This window comes from Chiloscyllium plagiosum, chromosome 3 (assembly GCF_004010195.1).
Source record: "Chiloscyllium plagiosum isolate BGI_BamShark_2017 chromosome 3, ASM401019v2, whole genome shotgun sequence".
Taxonomy (NCBI): Eukaryota; Metazoa; Chordata; class Chondrichthyes; order Orectolobiformes; family Hemiscylliidae; genus Chiloscyllium; species Chiloscyllium plagiosum.
Window position 1 is genome coordinate 10,226,144 of NC_057712.1, and position 25,488 is coordinate 10,251,631.

The 25,488-nt window shown below is 40.2% G+C and overlaps 1 protein-coding gene across 10 annotated transcripts in view; it reads left to right on the plus strand.

Annotated features, from left to right (window-relative positions):
• Positions 1-25,488, plus strand: part of LOC122540743 (kelch-like protein 29) — a 389,851-nt gene that overhangs the window by 313,698 nt on the left and 50,665 nt on the right. For all 10 annotated transcript variants that reach the window (XM_043676929.1, XM_043676918.1, XM_043676909.1 and 7 more), the window contains 3 exons: positions 5,743-5,941; positions 11,160-11,342; positions 15,518-15,698. In XM_043676929.1, coding sequence (XP_043532864.1) covers positions 5,743-5,941; positions 11,160-11,342; positions 15,518-15,698 — 563 coding nt within the window. The remainder of the gene's footprint in view (positions 1-5,742; positions 5,942-11,159; positions 11,343-15,517; positions 15,699-25,488) is intronic.

A 25,488-nucleotide genomic window follows, 5' to 3' on the forward strand; every position in this document is an offset into this window, starting at 1 on the left:
GAGTCCATAACTAGAGAGCATAGGTTTAGGGTGAGAGGGGAAAGATATAAAAGTAACCTAAGGGTCAACCTTTTCACACAGAGGGTGGTATGTGTGTGGAATGAGCTGCCAGAGGATGTGGTGGAGGCTGGTACAATTGCAACATTTAAGAGGCATTTGGATGGGTATATGAATAGGAAGGGTTTGGAGGGATATGGGTTGGGTGCTGGCAGGTGGGACTAGATTGGGTTGGGATATCTGGTCGGCATGGACAGGTTGGACCGTGCTGTACATCTCTATGACTCTATGACTCTATAACAAAGATGAACAGCAGGTATGTTTTATTCTTCTGACAAAATTGACCTTTGCAAAGTTTCTTTCAATTATTATGATTTAACTTATACAACAGTATACATTCTCCCCAGTCACCACCAAAACCTAACTAATTTCCTCAGACCATAGAAATTGTTTGCGGTTCTTCCCCATTCCCTGTCCACAGTTTTCACTCACGGCAGGGAGCACTGCCTTCTCCACTCTACCTTCATCCTTCCTCTTTCCCTCCTTTTCCTTTTCCATTCCTTTTCCCCCTGCCTTCTGAAATAACTCCACAGAGGCCGGTATCCCGTCACCAAGCCACCCTTTGTTTACAGAGTCCCTGACACTGATCCATCTCCCTCAGAGGCAGAACCTCTGACACTTTTTATTTTAGTAACCAGTACAAATTACTAATAAAGTTACCAATGAGCAGCAGTTTACAAGATGCAGCAATTTAGACTCGATTCCCTGCAGTGTGGAAACAGGTCCTTCGGCCCAACTAGTCCACACCGACCCTCCGAAGAGTAATCCACCCAGACCCATTCCCGCTAACTAATGCACCTAACTCTTTGGGCAATTTTAGCATGACCAATGTATACAGAGAAACAGCAATTTTAAAAGGGAGAGGAGCAGTAAAGCTAGGCCCTGAACCCTACCGTTCAACCAGTTTTCAGGGAAGTGAGGGCAAACCTCAAATCCCAGGTATTCCATTATTTTTTCTTGATTTTTTTTCCTGGTTATATATATTTTATTAAACAATTCACAATTTACAAAGCAATTAACATTTACAGCTGTATACAGAGAAACAGCAATTTTACAAGGGAGAGGAATGGCAAAGCCAAGCCCCAAACCCTAGGCATTCCATTATTTTTTTTTTATTTTAACCCCCACACTACCACCTAAGTGCGGTAGTGCTTATTTTATCCCCAGCACCCATGGTGTGTGTGTGTAGGTGTGAGACACAGTGGAAGACACAAAGTGCACAAATGTTTATTCAATTTCCACCACCAGGAAGATAGGAACACACCCGGGTGACCAGTGACAAACACTGCCCTTCACATCAAAGGGCAGTGCTGTGTGATCAAAACAGTGAAGGGGAGGGTAGGGACTAAATCAAAATAGAGTTGGAGGGAGAAATGATGCACTCCACTCCCTGCGGCGCCCACCTCTCCCTGAACAACTCCAGGGTGTTGGTCGACACCGCGTGCTCCTTCTCCAAGGACACCCGGGCTGGCATTCCATTATTTTTTTCTTTTTTTTTCTTTTTTGCACCCATGGTGTGTGTGTGCAGGTGTGAGACACAGTGGAAGACACAAAGTGCACGAATCTTTATTCAATTTCCACCACCAGGAAGATAGGAAAACACCCGGGTGGCCAGTGACAAGCACTGCCCTTCACATCAAAGGACAGTGCTGTGTGATCAAAACAGTGAAGGGGCATTCCATTATTTTTAATTTTTTTTTTTAACAGCAGCAGTGGTGGAGGTCCTGGGAGGGCCCCAAGGCAAGTCCCAGGCAGCAGCAGTGAGGTAGGCCCCAAGCAGCAACAGCTGAGGCAAGTCTGGGTGGGGTCCCAGAGACCAGCAGTGGGAGTGCTGGTCTCTCCTTCTCCTTCTCTCTGTAGGGCAGCTGGTCTAGGGATAGTCGCCTTCAAGGAGAGTCCTTACACATACACTCACAATAGGCAAACACCCGGGTGGCCAGTGACAAACACTGCCCTTCCCATCAAAGGGCAGTGCTGTGTGATCAAAACAGTGAAGGGGAGGGTAGGGAGTGAGTGTGTTTATTTATTTTTTTTTTCTTTAAATTTAACCCCCACACTACCACCTAAGTGCGGTAGTTCTCCTGTTTATATTTTTTTTTTTCTTCTTGGCCAGTGACAAACACTGCCCTTCAGGCTTGCCTCCATTTTTGTTTTCTTTTTTTTTATTCTTTTTTATTTTATCCCCAGCACCCATGGTGTGTGTGTGCAGGTGTGAGACACAGTGAAAGACACAAAGTGCACCAATCTTTATTCAATTTCCACCACCAGGAAGATAGGAAAACACCCGGGTGGCCAGTGACAAGCACTGCCCTTCACATCAAAGGGCAGTGCTGTGTGATCAAAACAGTGAAGGGGCATTCCATTATTATCTGTCAGTCAGCGCTCCCTGATTGGACAGATTAACAGCCCCAATCAAGGAACTCATATATTCAACAAGGTCCACCTGGGTAACTTCATTATAATCACTAACCTTCCTTTTCTCTGACCCTTTCTTTTCCCTGATTTTCCGTTCCCCCCTCCTTTTCCGTCTCCTTTTCTTCCCTCCTCTCTCTCATCTCCCCTCTTCTCACCTGCTCTCCATACCTGATACATTTCCCCTGTCCCTCTCCTCCTTCCTCCCCTCCACCTCACCCCTCTCTGGCCTCCCCCTCACTTCACCTTCCCTTTCACTCTTCTACGTTTTGCCCTGATCTCACTGCTCTCCACTTCCCCTTTCCCAGCTCCTTTCACATCCTCAAGCCCTTCTTGTTCTGTATTCTTTAAATCATTTGCACTTGACTCCAATTATTTTCTGCCTATTGACCCTGCTTGACCTGATTCACATTCAGCCTCCCATTTGGACTAGTCCAATTGCATTAAATTTTCTTACTGCTTATTTAACAACTGTTTATTTACCAAGTTATTCCAAGTGTATACCAAATACACTTTCAATTATTTTGTAGGTTAATGTCTAATTGAATATTCAGCCATAATCAGAGCAAATGCAGTTTTATATTACTTTTCAAAAGATACTTATTCATCCGTGTGTAAGGATATGAAATGAAATATGTCCACAAATAAGGCTTGCCTGAGAATCAAGCTGTTGAGTCAACAGCAATAAGTAACTTCGACAGTTATGACACTATTCTATTTTCTTGTCAAATAAACTATTATGTAATTGTGGGAGGGATATGAAAGTGTGACATCATTGCACCAACACATTCAGTAGTTCCTTATGCAATCATGATGAATGGAGTTCTACCCTGTCCATCTTGTGTAAACTCCAATTGATTTTTGTTTCTGATTAACATTCAAGTACAGATGGTCTTTCACACATTGCCAGAAGTATACTGCCCACTGAGGCTGACCTTTAATATCCAACTATTCCGGATTCAAGTCAATAACTGATTAACATTAGTGGGTGCCACACAGGAATTTACAAGTAAACAGAGTGAAGTGTTGTGATTTAAATTGTTTTCAAAGTGAAAATAAAGCTAAAGAAAATGACTCTTTAATTCCTTATTGGGTCAAAGAACTAAAGGTGTTATAAAGGCCATTCAGCCCATACTAATTCCATACCCCATTTTCACTTCATAACTTCTTACCTTTCTCCCTTTAAAATACTTAGGATATTTCTGTTTTTAAAAAGAATGTCATGTACTCTGCCTCAGCCCTCCACCATTGGCAAAGTGCTTCATGCTCCTGCAATAGTCTGAGTGTTGAAATGCATTTGACCTATCTTCGAAATTCATCTTAAAAGAAATCCGAAAGAACTGCAGTTGCTGTGGATCAGAAACAAAAACAGAAGTTGCTGGAAAAGCTCAGCAGGTCTGGCAGCACCTGTGAAGAGCAGTCAGAGTCAGTCGAACTGAGGAAAGGTCACCGGACCTGAAACGTTAACTTTGACCTGCTAAGCTTTTCGAAATTCATCTCTGTGTGTCATTGACCCTGCACCCTCCCCGTACCCCCTACCGCCCCAGACAAATGAAACATTAGAACTGCTCATAATTTATAAACCTATGTTAAATCTTTTCTGAAATAGTCCTGATATCTCAAATCTCCCTTTTTAAAGTGTATCTGTGCTGCATGAGTAATATAGGATAACAAATCTAGAGTTGCACTCGAGATGGTGGTGAACTCCTTCAATGATTGCAGCCTTTGTTATGACACTCCGATGGTAGTGCCTGCTGAAGAATTAGGACCTGATTTTGTGCTGCTCTCTCCCATTGCAAAAGAGGGGGAGCACCATTTGAGACCTCCTGCTGCGTTCAGTCTGTATCAGTGGCGGTGGCAGTGCCAAGTGTCCAGGTTGAGTACCTGGCGAATATAAGTGCCTCCTTCTAGGCTCCCTGATTGACAGTTTGCAAAGACAGGACTTCCTCACCAAGAAGAGGTTGTGCCTCAAGCAAGCTAAAAGCTAAATAAATTGATATTAACTGATGGTGGGATGAGCCAGCCTAAATGGGGGCTGGGTCATCCTTAGTCTTTATACTGTGAGGGAGGAAGGAACTCTGGCAAAAAGCCACAATCAATTAGATCCAGCTACCTGTCTCGACCTGCAACCCTTAGTACCCAGACCTAACCATCCACCAGTTTCAGTTTTGACATTTTCAATCAATCCTTCCTCCATGTCTTTTTGGGGAAGAGAGCCTGGATTTCCGCTACCCTATGTGTGGAGAGTTGGATCCTGATTACTGAATTGTCATTTTAAGGTTGCGCCATCTTGTCTTGGACTCCTCCAACAGAGAAGATTGTTTCTCCCTATCATATTAAATCATTTAATCATATTAAATGCCTGAATAACATTATAACTTATTCTTCTATATATACTTCAATACAAGCCTAGACTGTGCAACAGTCCCTTATAATTTAACCCTTTGTATCCCGGTATGAGTCTGGTGAATCTGCACCAACTCCAATAGCAATGACAAATCTTTGACAATGTTTGAATGGATGTATGTATCATCACTGTAGTTGAACAGGCAGGCCAGGAAATCTGCTGGCTTTGATATACATCAGCATTCTCCTTACCACTGTAGTTTTCCCAGTTTGAAATTACATTGAAAAATCTATACGTTAAATGCGCTGCATTGACCTGCTGTCTTAATGTCCTTTGTAATCTGATTTATTATTGTCACATGTACCAAGATACAGTGAAAAGTATTGTTTTGCATGCTAACCAGACAAATCATACCTTAGGTAAGCAATAGAACAGAATGCAGAATATAGTGTTACAGCTACAGAGAAGGTGCAGAGGAACATCAGCTCTACTATATGAGAGGTGCATATATATAAGTCTGATAACAGCAGGAAAGAAGCTGTTCTTAATTCTGTTGATACGTGTTTTCAAATGTTTGTAACTTTTGCCTGATGGAAGAGGGTGGAAGAGCGTGTAACTGGGGTGGGAGGAGTCTTTGATTATGTTCCTAAAATGGGTCAGTTATTTAATATGAAGAGAGTCACAAATCAATTGAACACATACTTAATCATTTGTAAGCCCTTGTGTTTGCAGTGTTCAATTGAGTATAACACATTGTTTCCACACAACCAATATGATCGAAGCTGGGTGGTAATTTAAGTCTATACATAGTTGTGGTTAATCTCCTTCCCAGTGTATAGCTTCCCCACAATATCGAGACTTGTGGTTACATGCTTTTATTTCCTTCACTGGTTCCTTCTTGACAACAGAATGCATTTTCTTTTTAGCATCTGTCTGAGCTGCTGGCGGTGGTGCGTTTGCCTTTTATTCATCCCAGCTATCTGTTAAATGTCGTTGACAATGAGGAATTGATCAAGTCCTCAGAGGCTTGCCGAGACCTGGTAAATGAAGCAAAACGTTATCACATGCTGCCGCATGCTCGGCAGGAAATGCAGACTCCCCGGACACGGCCAAGGCTATCTGCAGGTAGGACTTTATCCAACAAGGATTTCTGCTGAGCCTTTAGAAAGTGCAGAGGTTTTTTTTAATGTGGCCAAGTATTGCACAAGGCTCAAAGGATAACCTTTAGAATGACGGATAATTGAGAGCACATTAAAATGTCTCCTCTTGCACATCTGTGGAACTGTATACTTATGTTTTCAGTCTGACCCAGTTCTCAGTGTGCTGCTGACTGGGCTTCACAGTGGTTGCCAATTGACAAGCAAGTCCATGTCGGGAAATTTCCACCCCCGATATACCTGAGGTAGGATAAAGTCAATGAATTCATTAGTGTGATTCTGAGGTTCCAGAGTCCGTTTTCACTTCAGTGAACAAACACAAAACTACATACGGCTTGAACTAAATATAATTTAGCGAGTGAACATTTTTTAAGAAAAAGCACGCACATCAGACCTTTTGCAACAGTTTGGGTGTATGATACAGGAAAGATTAATAGCATTGGAGGTTGACCTATAATTGGCATCTGATGTTTAAAAGATTTTTTTAAGACCACATTGTGACGTACAGCAGAGTACTGTGCAGCTATGAATAGTGTTATGGACCAGACCAGACCACCTCTAGACCTTAACTTTTTCTTAATTTCAAGGAAAATGTCCGGTGCTGTGTTTCAGATGCAATTCAATTGGTCAAACTACTTGACTTTAAGCAAAACACAATTTTAACGATAGTTAAAATACAACCAAAGAAAGAAGAACTTGGAATAACTTTATTGGAAAACTTAATGGAATAATAAATAAGAAATTTTAATTAATTGTTACAATATAGTAATATCCCATAAATGTACCCCTTGTCAAAAAGGCAAATTCAGAAAAACGTATTTTGTTTGACATGCAATCAACAGCCTAGGAAGAGAACCTCCAGTTTTTGGCTGTAATCATGAGAAGGAAACATAGCTTCCCCGCTTCTAGACCTCAACAGCAACTGCCAAAACTAGAAATCCTAGTCAGTGACAGTTGGCCACACCCATCCAGGCTGCTTCTATTGTTCCAACATTTTTTTAAAAACTCCCCAAGGCCTCACAAGCTTTTAACGTTACAAATTCAGCTCTTGTTCAATATCCCTCTAAAAGAAACCAGGACAAAATATACCTCTTACAGCCCCAGCATCATCACAACAGAAAGTTAGTTCAACCTGGTCTTGTGGAATTCTGCGAGATAGATGTCCATTCGTCAAAATAGGATGCACTCTTCAAAGTTGCTTACCTGGAGTTGTGTAGTATTTATGTATAAGTGTCTGGTAAGCAGCTAAAATGAGCAGTTACTTAGCCTCTTGGAGCTCAGTCCTTTCCCGGTGTCTCTGGTTTTTACCAGTAAGCAGATAAGATGTTAGTCTGAAGTAAAGACAAACCTCAAAAATGAATAGAAACTGGGTTGCTGTTAGATTAGTAGCATTTTGACCAGCACTGAAGCAGCAAGATGAAGGTGGTCAACAGTTGTGTGTGGAACAAAGGAATTCTCTAAGTGCATCAAAAGATGAGTTGCATCTTCTGCTCCTTCAGAAAGTTTTCCCCACTATTCTACCCCTTCCCTCCCCTCATGTCCCCACCCACCAAATCTCTTAGAGATCCTCCTGAAACACGCTCTCTGCCCAGAAGCCACTGGCAATCCAAGGGCTACCTGATCCTCCCAGCCAGCAAGCTCTAAACCTTTTCTCAACTACTCCAATTGAAAGTGGTCCACTAGCATTTCAATGAGACCCAGCAGCTAAAGGCTCGATAGTTTCATGGTGCCACTACGCGAAGCGAAATTAACTTACTTAAACATTTTCTCACTGGAAAGCTGTTTTGAGTTACAATCAACAAAGTAGCCGATGCAGTAAAGCATGTAACTTCTTGGAAATCAAGCATGCCTTTAGTTTTTTTTTTAACTATCATAATGCCATGTTGGCTTCCCCTCCTATTCTCTTTTTTGTAAAGCTTTTTCATCTGGGATGGAGTTAACCCTAACCCTTCCCCTGTTACAAATCATACCCAATCCACATTGAATTTACTCTCAGGTCTCTGCTGTTCTGATCTGGATCCATCGACCAGAAGTTTTTGGAAAAGACTTGATTTGATTTGCCTCCAGAGTTGTTGGTTTGAGTCCAAATCTTTTGTAAATCATTGTAACTCCAGTGAAAACTGTGGTAATTATGGCAGAGAAAATGCTAAGAATTCATCTGTGTGAACGATGTATAATGTAGTTGCCCCCACCTCAATCTCCTTAGATTGGGGATGGTTAAACCTAGTTATTGTGCCTTACAGTCAAAATAGCTTAGATTAACGAGTCGAGTGTCTAATGTGATTCTGCTGCCTACCCACTGGATATCCCTGCCAAGAAATTGAGGGAAATTCATCTTGTTTTTTTTCCTGTTCTGGTTCATGTCAGTATCTTTCAGAAGTGCTAAATCACAACCATCTTAGTACCAATTTAAGTAACAAATTACTGTGACTCTTCTTCAATTTCTATTTATATCCCTCTCAACGAAAAGGTCCATTTTCACTTAATGATCTTGCCTCAATCACCATAGCATTTGTTTTGCTGCAGACCACAATTGTTAAATGAACTGAGTGTACACTTTCATATCCCTGTAAAGGCTGCAGTTTCACTGTTTAAATGAGAACCATATAACAGAAGGGAATGAGATGTTTTTAAGCTCAATCAATAGCTCAAAGTTGATTTGAAAAGAAAAACGTGCAGAATAGTTCAGCCAACGGAACCAAATGGAAGATCCTAAGTCTAATTTCTAGTCGACACCAACCTGATTCTCACAAGGTAATACTATTGCAGTTGTATTCAGTGCCTCTGGGAAAGAGAAGAAGAATTGTACAAAATTCTCAGTTGAATGAAAATGTGTTGGAGTTCAGCTATGAGCTGTTGTATTTAAGAACAGCCATTGGAATATCACTATACCACATTCTGTTGATAACTGGTTCAGGAGAAGGGGAAGGGCAAAGATTGAACTGGTTTGTGGGAAGATTGGAAAATGAGAGTCTGTAGGGAGCACATTTAATTTCACAGTAACAAATTGAAAGGTAGGATAAATTACGCATAAAGTAAGATGCTGTGTTCAAAGGAAGAAGCAATAATGAGAAAATTGCATCTTTAATAGTGAAACAAGAAGTGTAATGACAGGTGTTAAGTCACCGTAGAGGTTTCATTCCTTTGTCTAAATTGCTGTCATTAGCAGTTTGTCATCAATTAAGTTACAAAGCTTTAAGGCCTAGCATCTCTAAAATCCTTTGATTTGGTAAGAGATCTAGAGGGCTTCTTTTCCCAGTTGTGACACTCACCTACAAGTACTTGTGTTCTTCTCCTGACTTTAAACAAAATATTAAACAGTTTAATTGAACTGGCTTAACACCTATTTAAATAATGTACATGGATGTAAATTTCTTGAGCATTCATTCTTGAGCATTGATCTTTGGTGATCTGAAAACAATTGTGATCCATATAGAAACCAATAACTTTTATAAAAAGATCGCATAAGATTTCGAGGCCTATGACTTTTACTCTAACAAATAAACAAAAGCAATGTTGTCTGATCCACAACTTATAGTCAAAGTTATAGTCAAGAAATTGTCCATTTAGTTTTTAACACAACTAAAATACGCCTTCAGCTTTGATGAGGAGTCATGTAGGCTCAATACGTTAGCTTGCTCTCCCTCCATGGATGCTGCCTGACCTGCTTTGATTTCCAGCATTTTTTGTTTTCAGTTCAGATTCCAGCATCTGTAATAATTTGCTCCTAAAAGCCCCTTCTACTGGTTATGCTTACATATCCACTAAGTCAATACGTCATTCTCCAGGACCCAGTCCAAAGTTACTATCAGCTCCTGAGGGCTTAAATACTTTCTTCCTTTCCCAGCCAGGTAACTTCTGATCCCAGAACGTACTTGTACTAAAAGGGTTACATTACTTGCTTACTAGCATTATAAGGAGATGTCTCTTCCTAACTCAAGTTGGCAAATGTTCTAGCATTCTTTAAATCTTCCAGAACTTTGGCTCAACAATCTGAGTATAAGTTCCTACTAGTACATTGTGTGGTGATCAACAGAGTCAGAATGTCCTCTATAAGACCATGAGACCATAAGAAATAGGAGTGGAAGTAAGGCCATTTGGCCCATCGAATCCACTCAGCCATTCAATCATGGCTGATGGGCATTTCAACACCACTTACCTGCACTCTCCCCGTAGCCCTTAATTCCTTGCTTTGGGATAGGCCTGGCTGCCTCTGTCTTTCTCCTCTCTCTCAGATTCTTATGAAGTTATTCAGTGTTACAGCTAGAGGAGTGTAACCCAATACCCACTTACCTGCACTCTCCCCATAGCCCTTAATTCCTTGCTTTAGGATAGGCCTGGCTGCCTCTGTCTTTCTCCTCTCTCTCAGATTCTTATGAAGTTATTCAGTGTTACAGCTAGAGGAGTGTAACCCAATACCAGAATATGGACTTTTCCCTATCCAAAACCCTTTTCCATGGTAAAATGAATCACATAGGGATACATCCAGATAGGAATGCTACTTAGCCATTTTCTAGACCACCCAACCTTGGAATCAAACAGGCAGTTTAAAGTATACCCATTTATAAAGCGTGATATTCCCAACACCTCCCTGTGAAACTTGGAGATTATCCACCTGTCCAATCTATGCAATTCCTTTTGTAAATGTCTATAGGTGTCAATATTTAGCACTTTCTCTGACTAAGTTGAGAGTGTAGTGCTGGAAAAGCACAGCAGGTGAGACAGCATCCGAGAAGCACGAGAGTCAGCATTTCAGGCATCCCTGGTGAACCGAAACGTCAATTGTCCTGCTCCTCGGATACTGCCTGACTGGCTGTGCTTTTCCAGTGCCATGCTCTCGACTGTGATCCTGCAGTCCTCACTTTCTCCTTTCTCTAAGTCAGTTTGAAGCCCCTTGACCCTCTGACCAACAAGACTTACTGCCTGGCTGCATTTGGAACAGGTCACATGACCCAGATCACTCTACAACTTTGCCTTAAGTTTGGTAAACAATGCCAAAGCATAACTATCTCAGTCACATTGCTTTTGTAACAAAAAATACCCCATGATTTTTTTCTTAATCTGCCTGGAAATATCGAACAATTGATTCACAATGTGATCGTGAACTCAAGGAACTCTGAACCTTCATGCAAGAATGCTTTGTTTTGAATCCATCTTATTTTTGTGTTTGGAAACTTGTTTTTAAGGTGTGGCTGAAGTAATCGTCCTGGTTGGTGGTCGTCAAATGATTGGAATGAGCCAACGTGATCTCACTGCCGTCAGCTGCTTTAACCCCCAGAACAACAAATGGTACCCATTAGCCAGTCTACCATTCTATGACAGGGAATTTTTCAGTGTCATCAGTGCTGGTGACAACATCTATTTATCAGGTGAATTTTTGTTTAATATTTCATGGCCTATTTCTGTTCCTAGTTCTTGTATGAGTATCTTTGTCGTACATAGAATCAATTACCTCCAAGTTTGCAGACAAAATTATCGAGCAGGACAATAGAATTCAGCTCATGAGCCTCCAAGTGTAACTTCTAAGTAAGGAACAGCAGAAGAGTGATGCTTTGGAACTATTTGCAAGAGGAGTTCACATAAACCTAACATTAAATGGTCAAGTAATTTTTAAGTTGCTTCGAGAAAAAAACAAATCGATGCCAAAATGTCAGTGAAATAGAGCATAGACTGTGGTTGAACTGTGAATATGGCATCTTCTGAAGTTCATTCGACCTAAAGATTTTCCAGTTTTTTATTTAAAATGAAAGCCTGTGTGTAAAGAGCAGGGAAGTGGAAGTAATTGAATAGATCTTTAAACCGCTGGCACAAACATGATGGGTCAAATGGCTACCATTGTGCTACACGTTTCTACAAAAAAGCTTCTCAGCAGAAGTCGCTCTTTGTTGAAAGGTGAGCAACACACTGGATGAGTCAACTGCAGGTAGGTGAACCGCGCAACTTCTTTCTTAGATTCTAATTCCCAAGTCAAACATTAACCTATCCAGGCGCTGTTGTCTCGTTTGGTCCTTTGAGGATCAGTGATGTTTAGTGGTGCTCCATCTGGTGGACAGGTAACCGATAAGGTCTTTCTGTGCCCAGAAGGTTCCATTGCAAATAGGATGATTGCCTTTCGGACAAATTGTTGACTGAAGATTTTCTCTCCAGGTACCCTCCGTCTGCATCCGAAACGTGCCCATTTGTAGAATGCTTGACTATGTTTTACTTGGTTACAGTAGATGTAGTACTTTAGCATTGATATTAGATGATATTAGATTCATTTAAATGCTTGCCTTCATTACTCAGACTTTTCAGTACAGGAGTTGGTATGTTATATTGAGGTTGGCGAGGCCTTTTCAGGGCAATTTGTTTACACAGACAGTGGTTCATGTCTGGAATGAACTTTCAGAGGATGTGATGGATGTGGGTACAGTTACAGCTTTCAAAAGACATTTAGGTAAGTACATCTGTCAGAAATATTTGGAGGGATGTGGGCCATGCGCAGGCAGATGGGATTATGATTGGCATGGACTGTTTGAAAGAAAGGGTTTGTTTCTGTGCTGTATGACTCCATAAGTCTTCTGATTGCTGTTAACTTAATAGAAAATCAGTATTCTTTTAACTATTTATTGGAGCACAAACAATGTATCAACAATTCTCTTCTCTTTCATTTCAGTCAATACACACAGACAGTATTCCCTTTAATTCTCCTTGGTTTCGAACACAGCTTTACCAAACATTACTCTGAGGTGTATTTCCCCCCCCCCCCCCGCCATGTGGATGAACATATCTGCCCGCTGTTACCTTGCAGAAGCCAGAGTCTGCTTCGAAATGCCTCTTTCTTATATTACAAAGATCACACACTAGACAATGATTGACACACATCTCCCCTTTTGATGATTTTTTTCTGCAAGTCTGTAGAGTGCTTGATTTGAGTGGTACCACATCCTGAGTCAGTGAATAATTCATTATAAGACATACAAAACAGTAATTGCGTTTAGTGTTTTAACCAGTTATCACTGGTCTTTTGATGGGGACAATCTCTGGATTTATCAGTATTAAGTAGATAAAATTGTTACACTAAAGTGACAGTTTTGGTGTTTATCATTTGCCAAGGACAATGGTTTTGTACAACATAATGGTTCTGAAAGAGTTAATGTTGGAGATTGCATTAGGCTCCACCCAGTCTGATGAGGTCGTGCAGTCACTAGTGGTTCATCCTATGTCACTGTTCACAACACAGATTCTTTGACTCTGTATAAGGGGAGGAATAGAAGCAACCTGTGTCTCCATCTACTCCACCCCCCCAAACATGCCCCCTGACCAGTCAGTTCAGGAGCATATACAATGATGGGCATTGTATTGCAATCTGGACCTATTGCTGTGACTTGCTTCATTGGTTTGTAAATCCTGTTATTGGCGTAACTACAGCGGTTTAATGATTAAGAGTCAGATAAATTTAAACAAACATATGCCATTATTTGTCTGATTATTTGAGCTATTTCTTGGTTAGTACATGGATGAAGTTAATCCATTATCTGTATTTCTATATGAATAATTTCCTTTCACCCCACAGCTTGCTTGAAAAGTATGAGAAGTCTATTAGATATCCATTCTTGGATACAAACATTGACCACATTCGTAGAATCGGTCAATTTATAAAATGTCCGTCCAGACCAGCCAGCTTTAGTGTTGGTTTACTTTTAAATATGTTCTTTGTACAGGAGTGTTACACATGTGAAATGTTATAATCATAGCTTGGCATCCGACTTTAAAGCAGCTTGAGCTGCTCTTTCAGCTTTTGGATCTAAATGAGATAATATAGTCTTCAAGGCACTGAAACCTGTCTTTCTATTTATAGGTGTTAACACAACTCACATAATCTCCGGTACCCTCTTGATGCTGTTTCACTCCAAACTATTTGGAAGATTTATAAATATACCATACTTGAGCAAAACTCAGATTCCAAACTGACTCACTAGATTTATTTTCAGAAATTAAACAAGAATGGTGCAAACTAAACATGAATTAATATGTGACAATAAAACTAACCTTTTAAAACTACACTTTACTGTTCATTGAACTGGACTGTGGTATCTACAAATTAGTTGTATTTGTGTGTTTATCATCAAGGAGACTTCAAAAGGTAATTGTTCACCTTGGACCATGCGGCAAAAGTGAAAAGGGCTAGATGAGTGTAAATTTATTATTTCTGAAAAGGGAAGCACATGGTTGAAACCTTTAGCTTTGCACTCATTATGACAAGTATAACAATACCAAATTTCAAACCGCCTCAGTTATTAATGCTAGTGTGCTGGATGTGGATCTGTCAGAGGGATTTGACAAAGTGCGAATGTAAAGGATGCCACATTGTGAACAATAGAGTAGATTGAAAGAAATACAAGTAAAATGCTGCTTCACCTGGAAGGTGTGTTTGGAGCCTTGGACAATGAGGAGGGGGGAGGTGATTAAGCAAGTGTGACACCTCGTGCGATTGCCGTGAGGGATTGAGGAAGTGATAGAGGAGCATGCTGATTAGTTGGCCAGTTGACTTTGATTTAATTAGCATCGGTTGACTCTGCTGTCTCTATGGCAATCAGCACCCTTTTCTCCTGCAGTAAAAATTATTAAGGTCACTTGAAATTTGGTATTTTTACTTTTATCCTGATGAATGCATGACAAAGCTTCAGCAACACACAGCAGAAATTCTATACCACCAAGTGACTGTTCGTAATTTATGATTTTATATTCAAGTTGTCAGCACGGAAATAGAATATTGTAAATGCATTTTCCAGGTTGAGATGTTTGCATTTTCCAGCGTAATCAATACAAAAATACTGTCCAGAAACTGAAGTCAGAAAACATCTAAAATCCAAGCATGACACTGCTGCACAGCTTTCTTCATTCATCTCTAGCCTTAGCATATATTTACTGTGCACATTACTACCAGATGACTCTTAAAAAACCCAATTTGTGCATTAATGTCCTTCAGAGAAGGAAACCTGCAATCCTTACACAGTCTGGCATAAACTTGATTTCAGTCGTATGTTAAATGATTGACTTGTAATGTTCTCAGGACAAGTGACACACACACACACACACACACACACACACACACACACACACACACACCCGGCACACACACCTTAGAATCTGTACCTATCTCAGGAAGTATCTATCATCTTCTTAAAACTTCCCTTTCACAATTCAGCTAAAATTGCAAAGTTGCTGAATAGATTAAAGTCAATTGTCAGTGTCTTAACGAGCTGTAATTCTGAGTACATCAATGCCTGTGACTGTTGAGATGCTGATATCTTTCTGAGAGTTTATGAAATAATCTGTTCTGAAATAAATGAGGTATTACGAAAGGTTCTATTCAAACAGATGTACAATGCCTTCTAAAGAACTGAAAGCTAATTTGTATCACATTTAGTTTTTAATGGAGCAGAACTGAAAATTATGGTAATAAAGTCTCTATCATTAGAATTTGCAATTTGTTTCCCAGGCAATCAAGTCACGTAGATTGCCATCATTCTGACACTGACTTCATCTCTCATTGTCCTAGGTGGCATGGAATCTGGTGTCACACTTGCTGATGTCTGGTGTTACATGTCCCTTTTGGACAATTGGAACCTGGTTTCACGGATGACTGTCCCTCGGTGTCGACACAATAGCCTCGTGTATGATGGGAAAATTTACACACTGGGTGGTATTGGTGTCTCTGGGAATCTCAATCATGTTGAAAGGTAAAATCAAGATTCACAGAATTGTTGAGTGAAATTTACTGGAATGTAATCGGACAATAATTAATGCTGGACAAAATAATTTCTTTTTGACAGTGTACTGTACTTTTAAAATATGTAGCTATTTTAGAATACCTTGCTTCCTTTATTATTTCAATACAATATTAAAATGTATCTGAAGTCAATTGTCAACGTTTTGAATTGTTTAATTCTTATCATTTGAGGCAGTGCTATTATGGGAAGTTATATAAGTACATTAAAAGTGCTTATTTATCAATTAAGAGTTCATGTTACAGAACAATAGAGTCGTACAGCATGGAAGCAGACCCTTCGATCCAACTAGTCCATGCTGACCGTATTCCCAACTAAACTAGACCCACTGCCTGTGCTTGGCCCATATCCCTCCAAACATTTCTTATTCGTGAACTTACCCAAATGTCTTTTAAATGTTGGAACTGTACCCGAATCCATCACTTCCTCTGGAAATTCATTCCACACACAAACCATACTCTATGTAAAAGAAAACTTGCCCTTCATGTCTTTTTTAAATCTTTCTCCTCTCACTTTAAAAGTATGCCCCTTCATCTTGAAAAGCCCCAGCATAAATTGAAATTTAAATCCCCGGCGCAGCAGGCTCTCTGAGTCATAAGGGAGAAAGTGAGGACTGCAGATGCTGGCAATCAGAGTCAAACAGTGCAGCACTGGAAAAGCACAGCAGGTCAGGCAGCATCCGAGGAGCAGGAGAGTCGATGTTTCGAGCATTAGGTTTTCATCAGGAATAACAGCAAAATCAAATCAATGCAACGTTAAAATGTATCTGAAGTTAATTGTCAACATCTTTGAATTGTTTAATTCTAGCATTTGAAGTAATGCATGTCTAGGAGAGTGTTAATAGCAGAGGTCCTTTGCATGTACTGCCCAAAACGTCACTCTCCTGTTCTTCAGATATTGCCTGACCCCGTGTGCTTCTCCAACACCGCGCTTTCTGAGTCATATGGTCTACTTCTGTATTTATGTCTTGAGTTTCACAGACTAGGAAAATACAGGTTCAATTATTTATTCTGTATGGTTCCTAATGACTTGTAATGAATGATAGAAATTAATTAAGAGGTCAGAGTTAATTCACATTCGAATTGTACTCGCCATATCCATTGGTTCAACAACTATCATCACTCTGAATCAAATTTATTTTTTCATTCAGTAACTAAAGATTCACGTGGGATAGTGTGGTTAATGTTTATATAAACTTGCAGGAAACATTGGTTTTCGCAGGAAAATTGTTGTGATATGGATCACTGCTTGAAAGGGAGTTGTAAGTAAATTCAAAAGCAGCATTCAAAAGAGAATTGAGGGAGGGGTTATGTAAATTAGGGCCCTGATGTCCCATTTGAAGTTATGCACTGACACCTAGAAGGATAATTTAACATTGTCATTCATAGTCACTGTCACTGCAACAACTCTATTTATTTTATCAGGAGTCATTACAAAGTTATGCTGATAAATTATGTTATTGAATAGGGGTTACACCATTCATTTTTACTTGAAGCTGACCATTGAAGTGAAGCAAGGGAAACAGTCATCAGGTCTGTACAGGAAACAGACAAGTTGACATCTCTTGCTTAGGTAGGCCCTGTAAACATTTAACGCTGTGTGACGTACAGGGGTTTGGAATGCAGGACACCTTTGCAGTGGGTGCAGTGGACTGTGCCTGCCACTCAGCTTGCTTGCTTTCTACATCCTGGCTACTGAACCGATACTGATAACTGCACCCAATGCTGCAGATGCTGTAGTTGTTGTTGTTGTTGTGCTACAATGGCTTGATATTTTTTGCAATCTTTTAGCAGTGTTTCAATATCATGATTTTTCTTTCCTTTGGAAAGTTTTAGTTACTATTTGAAGCTATAGCCAGCTCCATTATCTGCTCTGATAGCTCAGCCTCTGAAAAGTCACAGCCACTGCCCTTGTCACAGTACATACTGATGAACTGATCAATTCACTCTTGTGGCTATTGCTTGGTGGACATCAGCTGTAAACAGTGAATTTACTTGTACAAAAAGTTGATTCTCCAGCATTTGCATAGGTTAACAGGACCTCTTAGGTCCTCTTAAGACAGGTTAAAGTGTTAACTCAGTATGTCTGTTTATTTCTGAAGATCACCTTTATTTTCAAACCCTTACATATCCTGTTCTGCAATGGCTAAACCTGAAAAGCATTGATCCGTCCTTTATTTACAAATCCAAAACTCAGATAGGACATTGTTTGCCTTTTAATTTGTGCAAAGAAATCTGGCTGTTCCCAGTCAATTGCAAATGTTATTGGGAGATATTTTAGGAGCAGGACTGGAACGCCACTCCATTTGGAGGTTCAGCAAGTAGTTGCCGAACGTCTTTTCCTTGTTTGAAAATTATTCCCTCTGATGATTTCAGCTGTGTTTCAAACTGTTTTTGGATCAAGTATTTGTTTGTTGTGTGGGAATGCTGTCCAAAGTTGCCTTGGGCAACACTACAGTTGTGACTCCATGCAGCGTTTTCTTCAGCACCATGGTGGGTCCAGCCCGGGATTCCAACAGGGCGTCGGGGTCAGGCCCTCGAGCCTAGAACCATGAAATGGACTACGTGGACTTTGTCTTAAATTCTCTTTATTTAAAAAAATTCTTTATGGTACAGGAGAGTTATTCTGAACTTTGATTTCTTTACTTTTCTAATTTCTTACTATGATTTTGTACTTTTGAAGGTCTGTAATGCTGGACTTTTCATTTTTTTCATGTGACTTGTAAACCTTTCACTGTACTCATGTGAGTACATGCGACAACAAAGCTAATTCTAATTCAATAAAGCTTCTACATCCCCATGTAACCAAGGGGCAGCTTGTAGATGAGAATGTCCCTGGGAGGATGAATAAGCATGTTTCTGGGGAAAGAACTGAGTTTGGGATTTATGACTGGCACAATGACTTCCTTCTGTCCTGTCAGATTCTATGGTGTTATGAGGTAGGCTGTCAACTTGGGGATGTATCTGGTGTGCAAAAGATCTACTAAGGCATTATATACTCAGGTCTATGGAAAGTAAAGACTCTATGAATGAAGCTACTCTTCCTGAGATTGGTAGCGACTGCTTTATATAATCCTCTCTATGCCCTCTGTTAACTTTTCCATTAACCCAGTTACTTAAATTTGTTTAATAAACACACTAAAATAGTGCATAGTGGAATTGTGTACAAATGTAGGAAATATAGTTTCTCCTAGTGGGAGAAGTTGTCTGGAAATCAAGTCCCCACTATTCGATAAAGCTGTCACGAAAGTGTGAATGTCTCATTCAATCACCAACAGTCGGAAACAAAATCTGACATTGTCAGAAAAACACAGCAGGACTGGCACATCTGTGAAGAGAAAGCAGCGTTAACATTTAGAATCCAGTGACTCTTCTTCAGACCAATAATTGTCAACTATTTCTCTTTATTAAAAAAAACCCTTATTACAGGTGAACATGTTTTCCATATACATGATAAACTGGTTGTCAACTAAGATCCTATCTGAATTAGACTGTGTCCCATTTTGTCCCAAATATACACACGTTCATGTGAGGATAGGACAGAAATACGCAATGCTGCAGAGCTATAATGGACAGGGGAAAGGATAGATAAAAAGTACAGAAAATAAATAACCCCTCTGTAGGTCAAGGGGGGCATTCAGTCCAGCTGATTTCTCACAATGCCTCTGAATTCCTGTTAATGAAATTCTGATTGCTGACAGTCATGGGATAATAGAACGTTGTCAGACTAGATTTCAGATTCAGTTGAGAAACAATTGCGAGTCCTGACATTTGAAACTTGATCAGTTTTTTTTTTAATGAACTTCTTCACTGAGAGAAATATAACGAGTGCTGCTTTCAGCTCTAAGCTTTGACTGTTACCGGCTGAGAGACCGGGAGCACTGGTTGGCTTTACAAATGTTGAACAGCAACAGCCAAGAGATTGTAGTTGTACAGTATGCTGAAAAAAAACACCCAACATTTCAGTCCAAAGACTGTTGCTAGGCGATAGCAGCATAGATTGCTTTGGGTATTCAGGTCGGTTTGCTCAACAGTTAAAACATTAAAAGTCCATCTTTGTCTGTCTCTATAATCTTTGTTGGACATAGCTTTCTAAAGTCACTTGTTTTTTTTAAACAGCATTTAATCTTTTGACTTTCCAGTTATAAACAATTACGCGATAAATCCTTTGCAACCCAATAATGTTCATATTCCAATTCATTCAAAAAGCTATGCATTCTCAACAATATTACCCAAATTCATTGCATGCATTCATAGCTGTACAATAAGGATTGTTGCTAATTGGTATACCCTGCTTGCTTTCCAGCAGATATTCTTCGTTGAAATCTAATAAAACAGCAAAAGCTCTGATCATTAAAAATGTTGAATTTGTAATAATAGGGTGCTTTATTCAACCAGTATTGACTAAGACTAGTTCTGAATATACAGCTAGACTCCGTATCCATGGAATTGTTTTCCGCGGTTTCAGTTACCAGCGGTTTACCATGACTCAAACATATTATAGGGAACCTTCCAGAACCAGGAACAAGGAGGCTGCCAGGGAGGTAAATTTCCCATCGAAATGAATGGGTTCACTCCTAAACTTGGTTTCGGGCTTCTGTGTTAGTTCTTGGTACTCATCCCCCGCGGGTACGTGTGGGACTACTGTAGTTTATTATTTCAGATGACCATGCTACATGATACATTAACACTTAAAATCATTGGGCGTACTCTTATCTTTGACTTAACTGCTCTTAAAAAGTACGCCAGCTTTTAAACCTGCATTGTAACATATATACTTGCATAAATATTGCTCATAATTGCTCTTAATCCCAGGACTTGAGTGGAATTTCCACCTTGGCATAGGCAAGAATCGGGATGCAAATTGTCTTGGAAATTGCACTCTTTGTTTAGTATGCATTGAGTTTCTGATACTTAATCAACTGCCCTTGGATTTGAGGATGACATCATTTGACTGAACAGGTTATTTCTCTGCTGATTGATTTTGTATTCATTCATGGGATGTGAGTGCGGCTGGCTAGGCCAGCATTCATTGCCCGAGGGTAATTAAGAGTTAACCAGGAGTTACATGTAGGCCAGACCAGGAAAGGATAGCAGTTTCCTTCCCAAAAGGATATTAGTGAACCAGGTGAGCTTTTCTGAAAATTGACAATTTTTATCCAAAAATGGTCATCATTAATCTCTTAAATCTGGATTTTTATTGAATGTGGTGTGATTTGAGCCTATTTCCTGAGAACATTACATTGGTCTCTGGATTTATCGTCTACTGATAATACCGCGAGGCCATTGTGCCCTCCTTTGGGTCGGTGGCCCATGAGATGCTTGCATTTGAAGAGCAGGAATTGCTGGCATTCCTTTCCCTGCTGCTACACTCTGTCATTATTAAGATGTTGTGGTTTAAAGTCAAAAGTGTGGTGCTGGAAAAGCACAGCAGGGCAGGTAGCACCCGAGGAGCAGGAGAATCGACGTTTCAGGCATATGCCCGAAACATCGATTCTCAAGCTCCTCGGATGCAGCCTGACCTGCTGTGGTTTCCCAGCACCACACTTGTGACTCTGATCTGCAGTCCTCACTTTCTACCTGTTGTGGTTCAAAGTATAATACGGTTTGGTGGACAAGTTGTCACCATTGTTGTTCAAATAGTGACAACCCGTGACCTGCAGAATCACAATCACAAACATAAAATCATCCATGTACCAGCCCATACAGGCAGTGTAGTAGAACAATGTTCCTCTATTCACAGTATTAAAAGTAGAAACTTGTAGTTTTATTATTACAGTAAAAATATGTTTATTACAGAAAAATAATTTTTAATAAATGTCTGGACCACAACGTGTGGGTATTCTGATTTTAAGGCACTAAAATTAATTTTATGAAACTATGCAGAACTTTCATTAGTTCCTTTAGTTTCTTACCTAATTGAATAATTTTTAATATTTAAAAATTTCAAAACCAGGCTATATCAAAGCATTCATTTGAAGAGTTGCTGCAAAGAAATCATGAATAAGCTCAAATGACAGAAACATAGTGTGGTGATTAATTTCATCTGGGCTATTAGTCAGTTTGTGGATACTGGGAGGTGGATTCCTAGCATGGTAATTTTAAGTCAGTATTAAGGATTTCAGGGACTTGGCTTAGTTCATAGAATCCCGACAGCATGGAAATGGGCCATTTGGCCCATCGAGTCATCAGATTCCTGTTCTTGTGATTGTCATCAGGTTTCTGCGTTTGCACAAAGTCTACTAAACTCATCAGATGGAGTTAATTTTATTAATTGACAATCTAATTCCCCTTTGAACTATGTGATTTTGACAGAGAAACACATGTTAGAGAATTGTACTGGACCAAAATGTAACAAATCTCTATGACTTGATGGCCTGTAACCTTGCGTTTTAAAAGACCTAACTGCAGAGACAGTGATTATGAGTTTCTAAGATTTCCCAGTTTGTAGAAAATTACAGCCGATTGGAAGTTCATAGATTCCCTGCAGTGTGAAAGCAGGCCATTCAACCCACACCACCATTCTGAAAAGCACCCCGCACAGATCCATCCCCCTTCCCTCTTCCTGTAACCCTACATTCCCCATGGCCAATCCACCTAGCATGCACATTTTTGGACTGTGGGAGAAAACTGGAGCACCCAGAGGAAACCCACAACAACAGGGAGAACATGCAAACTCCGCGCAGTCACCCAAGATTGTAACTAGTCAGCTAGCTAAAGGGGAAGGTAATGGGGGGAGTGGGGAGGTGTAATGCAGTGGGTGTAATTTACTTGGATTTCCAAAAGGCTTTCAGTAAGATGCCACAGAAAAGGTTAACACACAAGATAAGGGTTCATGGATATGGCGGTAATGTACTAGCACAGAAAGCGGATTAGTTACGGGAAATGAAGCAGAGAATAAGGGTAAGTGGGGCAGTTTTATGTTGACGGGCTGTACCTAAGAGTGCTTCAAGAATTTGTGTTAGTGCTTCAGCTATTTACAGTCTATATCAATAACTTTGATGAAAAGACCAAGATTAATATATCAAGTTTGTTCATGATACAAAACTGGATAAGAACACAAGCTGTGAGGAGGACACAAAGAACCTGCAGAGAACTAGAGACCAGTTAAATGAATGGGCAACAGAGTGACAAGTATTGTATAATGCGGGAAGCATGAGTTTATTTACTCATGCAAATTGAAAGGCAAATTTTTTGAAGGGTCTGCAGCTTGTAAATGTTGATGTTCAGAGTGACTTGGATATAAGAACAAATGTTTTGCAGATAAAGCAAACAATTAGAAAGGCAAATGAGCTGTTTGCCTTTGTTGCAATAAGACTTGGAGTAAAGAATAAGGAAATCATAGCTGAAGTTTACTGGGCTTTGGTGAGGAATGCTTTGTGCAGTTTTAGTCCCCTAATTTACAGAAGGACAGACTTGCATTGGAGGTAATTACAGCAAAGGTTCTATAGATTGGCACTGGGGTGACAGCATTGTCTTATGATCAGAGGTGAGTAAATTGATCTATATTCCCTGGAGTTTAGAAAAATGAGAGTTGATTTCATTGAAGCAGACAACATTCTGAAAGGGTTTGACAGGGTAGACACAGAATTCATTTCCCGAACTGGGGAATCTAGAATACGGCACAAGGGTATGTTCATTTAAGACTGAAATGGGGATTGAATGTCTTTCAAAATGTTTATCCCAGAAGACTGTGGATCTTCTATTGCTATCAGTATTTTAGGTGAGAGAAAACTCTTTGATGTCTGAGGGAATCAAAGGATATGGGGAGTGGTCAGGTGAGCAGCCATGACCATGTTGGATGGAGTAACAATTGCGAGTTGTATGATCTGCTTCTGCTATCTCACGAAATCCAACCTTTTCTTCCTTCCTTCTATGGCTGGCTTGACATTGAATTCATTCCCTTTCATTCAGCTCCCTTGCCAGGCCTGCCACTGTTTATTTCTTAATCCTTTCATATCTTTGGTGAGAGAGTCTGCTTGTGTGCGATTGGTCATTAAGGTGATACTTACCCTCCCTGTACCACGATCACCTCTATATTCCAACAACTTTAGGGGCACGTAATGTTTCCTATTCTAAATGTATACTGTATGATGAATTTTCAGATGACTTTTTTAGATTGATTAGATTAGAATAGATTCCCTACAGTGTGGAAACAGGCTCTTTGGCCCAACAAGTCCACACCGACCCTCTGAAGAGCAACCCACCCAGACCCATTCCCCTACATTTACCCCTAACACTACGGGCAATTTAGCATCCACCTAACCTGCACATCTTTGGACGGTGGGAGGAAACCGGAGCACCTGAAGGAAATCCACGCAGACACGGGGAGAATGTACAAACTCCACACAGACAGTTGCCCAAGGCAGGAATTGAACCCAGGTCCCTGGCACATGAGGCAGCAGTGCTAACCACTGAGCCACCGTGTCCCCCTGCTTTATTAATGATCATTCATTGTTTCATTATAATTTGTCCACCACAGTGCCTATTATCTTGTCTTGTCAGGAATTACTGTGCTGTCTTGCGTGTTTTGAAATTCTCTATGCACTTTATGCTGCCCAAGTATGACTGTACTCTCATGTAGTCTGTATGTTCATACAGTACCTTGGTCCTGGAGGAACACTGTGTTGTTTTCATTGTGCCAGCTGTATATGGTGTAAAGGACAAATACAATTACTCTACTCTAGTCTACTATTTCTGGCCCACAGAAAATACCACAAAGATGTATCGAAATTTGAGCTAAATTGTTTTTCGGCTGTATAAATGAATTGTGTACAGTATGTTCACTGAAAAGGCATTATACCCTTGAATCTTTGACCCCAGTGACAGACAGGTGCACAGGACTTACTGTCAGATATCTCTTTGCAAGTAGACGCTTCTTAAGAAAGTTATTTATTATTCCAAATTAGTTCAGTTTGCTGATATTAAAAACACAGGGTCATTGGTCTTGTCAGATCCGAGTGGTCTAGTACCTAATGGACGGTTTCCAGACACAAGAAGCACATTAGTGTTTTTTCAAGGGCCTCTCCCAACATCAAAGATTTCGCTGTGAGCATTTAGTAGAAGATCAGAGGAGTTGTCTCCTAGTCATTATTTATCTCGTAATTGGCATTAATATTTTGGAACAAAAACAATCCCATTGCTGTTTGTGGGACCTTGACATGTATAATTGGCTGTTGTAGCTTTATGCATTCCAAACATATCATTTCAAGGATATTTCTTTAACTGTATAACAATTTGGATTGTCCTATGCTTATGAAAGATGCTGTGTAGATCTAAGTTTTTTTTTTCAAAAATGTCTCCTTTCTTTCCTGCAATCTAAACAAATGCAAGGAAAAATGCAAGAGTGCTTCAAAGCATATCTACACATCTAATGAGTGCGCAGTCCCCAGCTTTTAACCTAGAGTCATAGAGATGTACAGCATGGAAACAGACCCTTCAGTCCAACCTGTCCATGCCGACCAGATATCCCAACCCAATCTAGTTCCACCTGCCAGCACCCGGCCCAAACCCTTCCTATTCATATACCCATCCAAATGCCTCTTAAATGTTGCAATTGTACCAGCCTCCACCACTTCTTCTGGCAGCTCATTCCATACATGTACCACCCTCTGCGTGAAAAAGTTACCCCTTAGGTCTCTTTTATATCTTTCCCCTCTCACCCTAAATCTATACCCTCTAGTTCTGGACTCCCCCACCCCAGGGAAAAGACTTTGTCTATTTATCCTATCCATGCCCCTCAT